The 7,827-nt window shown below is 63.1% G+C and overlaps 1 protein-coding gene across 1 annotated transcript; it reads right to left on the reverse strand.

Annotated features, from left to right (window-relative positions):
• Positions 1-1,432: 1,432 nt before the first annotated feature.
• Positions 1,433-7,344, reverse strand: AMOTL2 (angiomotin like 2). Its single transcript, XM_059822390.1, has 10 exons — positions 6,523-7,344; positions 5,166-5,168; positions 4,856-5,090; positions 4,177-4,321; positions 3,931-4,023; positions 2,966-3,261; positions 2,565-2,857; positions 2,244-2,455; positions 1,936-2,091; positions 1,433-1,634 (listed from the first exon to the last, which is right to left on the reverse strand). The coding sequence occupies exons 1-10, from the start codon at positions 7,275-7,277 to the stop codon at positions 1,576-1,578; spliced, it is 2,247 nt and encodes a 748-aa protein (XP_059678373.1). The 5' UTR covers positions 7,278-7,344; the 3' UTR covers positions 1,433-1,575.
• Between the last annotated feature and the right edge of the window lie 483 nt (positions 7,345-7,827).

Consider the following 7,827-nt stretch of genomic DNA (forward strand, 5'->3'; position numbering starts at 1 on the left):
GAGGAAGATCCCACCAGGATGGAGTTACTGGAGTATTACAGGCAGGAAGGAAACTACGACATTTCTAGGCAACTCCATCCTTTTCCCTCATCAAGGTGGGGCAAATGGGATCCCCACGGGGTTTTGGGGAATGCAGAGATGGTCTTGAGCATTTATTTCCCCTGTCCCACGCAGCTGCACCCCAAATCGCTGCCCCAGGCAGTGTTTCAGCCAGGGGATCACCACCCTTAGACCCCTTCCTCCCCACGGCGCCTCCGTCTCGCCCCATCGCAAGGGAAAAAAAGAGTAGCCGTGGGTCAATATTTGGGTTTTTTTATTAAAATATTGTTATACCAAGTGGAATGCTACAGCAATCTCGGTATAGGGCGGCATAACGAAACAGCCAGGTTTACGTTTAAATACTTAAGATAACTTAAAACGCACAAACAAGAACTCATCGTCTTTGGCAGGGGAAAAAAAAAGTTCACAGCACGAAAAAAAATACTTAAAAAGAAATACCAATATTAATATAAAATATATTAAGTTGTGGGGTTTTTTTTTTCCTCTTTCATAATTTTTTGTTTGTTTGTTTTCCGCTTTGTAAACAATGCACGAGAACCGAACGCATTTTTTACGTGTCTGGGAGAGAAAAATAAAAAATGCAGTTGTCCAGCAAATGCACACGTTTAAAGAAGAAAGAAAAATATATATATATATACACACACACATACATGAAGGGCAAGGACGGGAAGCGTCCGAGTTCAGAGGAGTGAGACGTCGGCGCTGGCTACGGGCAGAAGCCAGCTGCCAGTAGCCGGGGGACATGGCGGTGGGACGAAGCCACGAGAGGGGCAGCGCGTCCCACCGCCTCCATCAGCCGTCCTCGGTTCACTCCGAGCATTTCACCTCTGGTTTCAAGGGGATTTCTCCTCCAGCTTTCATTCCCTCCATTATTATTTTCTCTTTTGCTTCACTGCCACCCCATCCCAAACCCTTCACCCGGCCGTGATAAAATCCCAGAGGCAGGATGCAGGTGATGGATGCAGATGATGGAGGGTTTGGGGCTCCCGGCGCTCGGCAGTCGATGGGACCTGCGGAGCATCCCTCCCGGCTCTGCCCTCTCACATCAGCTTGTGGGTACAGCTTGGGTGAATAGAGAGGGATTTTCCAGTCAGAGGCCAAGAACCTGGGTGGGTGCGGATGGCCAAGACCCAGAGGTGGGATGGGATGGAGCCGGGATGGGGATGGAGCCGACGAGGGAGGGGATGGAAAGAAACCCCCCGCCTCGGGAAGGAGAAGAGGCTGAAACGATAAATACGCCTGCTCCCGTCGTACAAAACTCAAGTGTATTTACAGGGGGGGTCACGAGCCCCCGCTGCCGCTGCGGGGTCCCTGGGCTCCAGCGTGCCCTGCGCAGCTGGGGACCCGTGCGGGCGCCGAGCGGGGACGGTGGCCCTCCCACCCATGGGGCCACCTGCTGAGAGCAGCCGCAGGGACACCGCTGAGCTCCAGGCTCGGTCCTCCTTCCCGCAGGCTCCTCCATCCCGGGCAGGCTCAGGGAGGGCAGAGGGGCCAGTGTGCAGCCCCTGGGTGGCCTTAAATCAGGATCTCCACCATGTCGGACAGGTCCGGGACTCTGGCAGCGGCCGAGCTCTCTGCAGAGAAAGAAGGTGAGAGCTGGAGGAGAGGTGAAAAGCATCGGCCCAGCGCCCACCCAACCAAAGGGCCGGTGGCAAGCGTACCGCTGGTCCAGCCTCCCCCCAAGGCATTCAAGAAAAAAGCTCCGCACCTTAAAAATAAAAAAGCAACGAGTGATTGCAGGGATTCAAACCCACCAGGCTCAGCTGGGGCCTCTAAAAAAATCCCCGGTGCTTGTGCAAAGCCCGTCTCCTGGATGCTAAGCCCACGTGCTGGAGCATCCCCGGCTCTCCCCCGTGCCAGACCCAGGGGACTCACCCAGCAAATTGGCCGGGCGCTCGGTGCCCTCGCCCTGGCCGCTGCTCTCGGCCGCCCCGTCCGTCTGCGTGCTGCCGTCCTTGCTGCCGTGCTTGGAGTGGGAGGGCAGGGGGAGGGCAGCGGGCGCTGCTGCCCCTTCGGCAGTGGCTTTGCCTGCTGGAGGAGATGCCGTTAGGGATTGCTGGCTCCTCCGGCCGGTCCCTACAGCTCACTGGAGAAATCCCCCCTCCCCAAGCTCTCTACTTCCAAAACCCCAGAGAAAACTGCTGGCGAGTGAAGGCAGGGAGCAGGCAGGTGCCTCTATTTACCTGTGCTGCCCTGGGAGCTGCCCTCGGCCAGCCGGTCGCTCTGGCCAGCCCCTGGCCAGCTCGGGGCGGCGGAGGCGGCGAAGACGGAGGGCACGGACTTGGCCGGCCGCAGGGAGCCCTGCAGGGCTTTGCTGGGGTCCCTCCGCGAGCGCTGCTGCAGGACCTTGATGACGGCATCCTTCTCCAGGATTTGGGCGTGAAGGGCTTTTAACCTGGAGAGGAGAAGAGGCAGAAGGTGGGAGAGGAGCCAAAGGGGGAGAGGAGGATGCGGGCACTGCTCGGTCAGACCATGGTGCAAGCTTGTCGGCGAGGTGGGCCTACCTGTTCTCCATCTCCTGGTGCTTGTGGCTGGCCAGGAGCAGGTCCTCGTTGAAGCTGCTGTTGGGGGAGTGCCGCGGGGAATGGCTGATGAGGGTGGTGTCCCGCTGGGCGGCCGCAGTGGCCGCGGCGTCCATGGCAAACTGCCGCATGGTGCACTCCTCCAGGTACTTCTGCTCCCACTTGGTCATGTCAGCCTCCAGGGCCAGGATCTTCTCCTCCTTCTCCCTCAGCTGCTCGGAGAGCGTGTGCGCGCTCAGCTCCGGCATACCCCCGCCCGCGGCACCCGCCTGCCTCTGCAGCGGCAAAAAAAAAAACCAAAAGAGAGGATGAGGAGGTGCTGGGAGGATGCAGCACCCACCACGACCCACCAGCACCCACCGCCTTGTCTCACTGGCACCCACCTGCTGAGCCCGCAGCATCTTCAGCTCCTGCTCCAGGCGGGTGCGGAGCCGCAGCTCAAGCTGCTCCCGCTTCTCGCAGGCAGCCTGGAGCTGGCCCAGGGCTGCCTGCAGCCGCTCCACCTTCTCCACGTAGGCTCGCTTCTTCCGCAGCTCAGCCTCCGCCTTGGCCGCCCGCGCCTGGGCGCTGCCCAGCGCCTGCTCCAGCAGCTCTGCCCGCCGCCGCTGGTCCTCGTTGGCACTGCGCAGCAGGGAGACCTCCCGCTCCAGCTTCTCCTTCTCCTGCTGGTGCTCGTAGCCTGCAAGAGAGCCCCCAAGTCTCAGCCGAGGAGGCTTCACTGCCCTAAGGCTGCTCCACGAAGCCCCACGGGGGGTCTTTGCTCCCCAAAACCCGACCATGCCATCCCCCCCCCCCAGCACACGTGGTATATGGGAGCCAGGGGCATCCCAGCCGCTTGGGCAGATAGCCGAAAGCCTCCATTTGCCACGTTCCAGCCCAAATTTTGGCTCGTGGAGAGTAAACGCTGCCCGGCACGAATCCAGCCACCTTAGGGAAGGGGACGCAATTCCTCCCACATAACATCAACACTGTCTCTCTCTGCTAAAATAATGGATTTAGGTATATTTTCCCAAAAAAAAGCCCAAGCCTGCGCAGCTGCGAGGCGTAGGAGGGAGGAGGGAGAGAAGGGCCGGACTGGCGCGGGGCGGGAGTGCGGGCTCGGTGCTGGAAGAGCCAGCACGGCAGCAGGAATGCAGAGAATGCGGGTCACGCCGCCGGCCGGCTGGCCGGGATTAATGGCTCGAGTCCAGCGCCAAGAGCGGCTCCATCCTCCCCAGGGACGGGCGAGAGCTGCCGTCCGCCACCCGCCTCCTCCTCCTCCAGCCAAAAGGGAGCACGCCGAGCCCCGCTGTCCCGCTCACGGATGCCACGGGGAGCCGGGCAAGGATGGGCATCCCCCGGGACTTACTCTGCGCCAGGAGTTTGGCCACGCTGCCCTGGTTGCTCTCCTGGCTTTCCTGGGTCTTGCTGGCCAGCTGCTTGTTCGCCGATTCCAACCGCTCTGGTCCAAAGGCAATTAAACCCAATTAAGATTTAAATACAAGATTTCAGCCGGAGGAAGAGGGAGAAGCCTGGCTCCCGGCGGAAACACCCGGGGGGAAAAGCCAGGGGATGGAGAGCGCCCGTGGGGATGGGGACGCAGAGGGTCACTCACCTTTCAGGTCCCGGTTGAAGTCCTGGAGCCGTCGCATCTCGCCGTCTCTCTTGTTCCTCATGGCTTTCTCCAAGGCTTCCCGCTTGGAAGACGCCTTGATGAGGTTTTCGTAATCCTCCGAGATGCGCTGGATCTCGCTCTCCAGCTGGGGCGGAGGAAGGGACAGGCCGGGGTTAGATATTCGTGGAATGAGGAAAGGAAAGGGAGATGCTGGCCAAAGCTCACCCGCGTCGCTCGGCCGAACCCGAGCTGCCAGAGGAGCTCAGTGCACCCATGGCCCCCCCCCCAGCTGACCCCCAGCACACGTTTTGGGGGGAAAACTAATTTTTTCTGCCTTTCTTCTTGCAGAAGAGTCCCTCCGCAGGTTTTGGCTCTGCCATAGCCCGGCCGGCGGGGAACAGCCGCCCCTTGTACGCGGCTGCACAAAGGGCTTTCTGTGGCGGCCGGGGATGGGGGGGACAGGCGGAGGGAGGAGGTCACCGGAGAATGGGCTCCTTCTCCCCCATCCCGGCTGCCGCACTGCCGAAATGCAGCTGCTCGGAGGGGAACAAGCCACCGGAGGGAGGAGGAGAAGGGATTAAAACACTAAAGGGGGTGAATTTTCACAGCAGCTGGTTGAGCATCCCCCCGGGCGGGGGGACATGATGCCACGGGCACGGGGCTGCCGCCGTTCGCTCACCTTCTGGATGCGGCTCGCCTTCTCGGCGCAGCTCTCCAGCTCCCGCCGCAGCTTCTCGCTCTCCCACTGGAGTCTCTCATTCTCCCGCAGGACCGCATCCGCCCGGGCCAGGCGGCTGCTGGCTGAGACCGCCTGGGCGCTCACCAGTGCCTCCACGCCGGTGGGACCCAGCGTGCCCGGGCACAGGGCGCCCGGCGGCGGCAGGAAAGCGGCGGGGACGTGGGTGGGCAGCACCCTGCAGGGAGGGAAGAGAGGGATGCTCCAGAGGCTTGGCAGGGCGGGAGAGCCGACCGCATCCCCAGCATCCCACCGACTGCTCCAAACCCATGGGCCAAGTGGGTGCCGGTGCCTCCGGGTCACCCCAAAGGAGGAGGGAGGCTCCGGGAAGCGCCTATCTTGCTTTTCAGAGCCGGGAAGTGTTTGCTTTCAAAACAGTGCTCACCCGACCACCCTCGAACACGAAATAAACCCCGTCTCACAGGGATGCCTTGACCTGGCAACTCCAGGACCTGGCTGGTGGGTCAGGGTGGGCTCCCAGCCCCCCAAGCCCACCCTATTCCTGGGGGTGCTGCAGATGGACGACAGCTCGGCAAAGGATGCACCTTGGAAGCCAGCAGCGCTGCCCCTTTTCCTTGTTTTCTGGGCAAAGCAAGGGCTCCTGGCACAGCTCACCGCTACTGGGCTATTAATACGTCCTCGCTATATTCGGAGGAACAGGGCCAGCCCGGCCGCCCCTCGCGCAACCACCCTGAGTTCCTCGACATCCCGCGGCCGCCTCGAATACCCCGAGCGGGGCGGCCATGCACGGCCTGGCCCCGCTCCGCCACGGGCCGCAAGCCAAGGGCCTGCATTCCTGCGGGATGATATAGGAGCGGGGAAGAATAAATACATCTTCCTCGCAGCTCCCCTTCCCCTCTTTGTTCCCTGGAAGGAGAAGTTTTTCCTGCCGGAGATGCTATCGCTCTCCAGCCGGATAGGTCAGCAGGGCTGGGAGCAGCGTGCGTCCTCCCATCGAGCCTCCAATTCCCTTCTTCCCATCGTTTTTCGCAGTGGAAGAAGTTGCTTCCAGCCTTCCCCAAATGCCAGGCAATGCCTGGACCTCCGGGCTTCCCAGACCTCTCCGTGGCCCTCTCGGAGACAACCTGGGGCTTTGCCAGAGGTGTCAAGCTGCCTGTCGCTGTTCATCGCCTCCGCTAACTGCCCCGCACCAGCCCGGGCTCGGCTCGGCAGCAATCCCGCAGCACCGGGAGCAAACCGGGCTGGGTTGCCTTGGAGTGGGGAGCGCGTTTGCAGTGCACCCTGCCCCATGCCTGTTCTAAATTTAGCCATTTCCTGAGCTGGTTCCAGCTCCTAAATTAACCCCAAATTCCTCCCAGCACATGGGGAGGGGGCAGGGTCTGCAGAGGCAGCGAGATTTTTATCACCGGTTGGAAAAACCCAACTGTGCTGGAGGAAACTGGGGAGAGGAGAGGACCGGAGGGGACCCCGAGGATCCCTGCGGGCTGAGCCGGATCCAGCCCTGCAAGGACGAGGGGTTCAGCAAGGGCTGCCCCAGGCCCCCCACTGCTCTCCGCATCCCGCATCTTCCGAGCATCCATTCCGGGGCACCGCAGCTGGGAGGCACCCGGTGGGCACCCCAAAAGCGGGGCCCAGGGTCTGTGGGTTACCTGATTTCAGGATGCTGAAATCCAGGACCTTCCCGGGAGCAGGGTCCAGGTTCGGCCAGGTAAGCATCCTGGGATGGGATGACGTAGGGATACTCCGGAGGGGGTCCCCGCGGTTCCGGCCCCTCCGGGTGCTGCCCTCGGAGGGCAGCGAGCTGGTGATGGCGGGAGAGCTGGGGGTAGCTGTGGGAGGCACTGATGGGGCTCTGCGCTTTGGCCCCGTTCCTCTCCAGCGACATCCGCATCAGCCGCTCGCTCAGCGACCGCACGTGGCCGTGCTTCAGGTCCTTCAGCCCCTCGTCGGGGCGTCGGGCGCCGCTCTCGGCCCCACGCGGACCATTTTCACCCCGAATTCCCGGGCTGGCCCCTCCGGGCTGCTGCCCACCCCGCTGCGAGGCGTAGTACTGGGAATGCGCCTTGGCCTCCTCGTAGGTCGGGAGCTCCTCGCCCTTGTGCTGGGGCTGGCAGAGCCGATAGACGCTGTTCTCCAAGTAGACGTGGTCGGAGTGATGCTCCTGGCCCTGGGGCTCCTGCCGCGTGGATTGCTGCACCATTTGGCTCTCCTCGGGGCTGAGGCTCTCCAGGGAGGAGCGGGGGCTGCCGGCACCACCGGCACCACCGACACCGCCGCCGCCGCCGCGCAGGGCCTGCTGCTGGATGGCCAGCAGCGTGCGGTTCTCCGTGAGGTTCCCATAACGCAGCTGCTCCTGGATCAGGCGGTGCAGGACCGTCCCGTTCGAGTCTTCCGCCGTCCTCATCTCCGCCCGCGCCGTCGGCGAAGCCACGTTTCCACCCGAGAAGGGCGTCCCCGGGGACCTTAGCAGCAACCGGCCACGCCGAGGCACCTGCACGGGGAAAAGAGGGGATAATTGGGAAGCGGCCCAGGCAGGACGCAGCGCAGACCCTAATCGACAAGGGTTTGTTTTCCAGGAATCCCGCTCAGCACACTGGCAGGCTGGCCAGGACGTGCCGGCCGGGCGAGAGCCCGTGGCGGCGGTGGTGGGAAGGCGGCCGCAGCCTCCCCGCTGCGGTGGCTGAGCTCTGGCGCTCTCATCACACCCATGGCCGGGGCCAGATCCAGGGGCCGGGGCCCGATCCAGGGGCCGGAGCCGGCTCGGGGCTGGCTCCCCACGGCACCGGGACCTCCCGCAGGCACCGGCGCTGCCCCGGGGACGGGGACCGAGGTGGCCCCGGGGGGCACCGGGCACGGAGCCACCGGGAGGCGGGCACGGAGCCACCGGGAAGCGGGCAGGACCCCCCCCCCTCTCCCCCCCGCAGCCGGGGCGAGCCGAGCCGGTCCCGCACGGA

This window comes from Gavia stellata, chromosome 11 (assembly GCF_030936135.1).
Source record: "Gavia stellata isolate bGavSte3 chromosome 11, bGavSte3.hap2, whole genome shotgun sequence".
Taxonomy (NCBI): domain Eukaryota; kingdom Metazoa; phylum Chordata; class Aves; order Gaviiformes; family Gaviidae; genus Gavia; species Gavia stellata.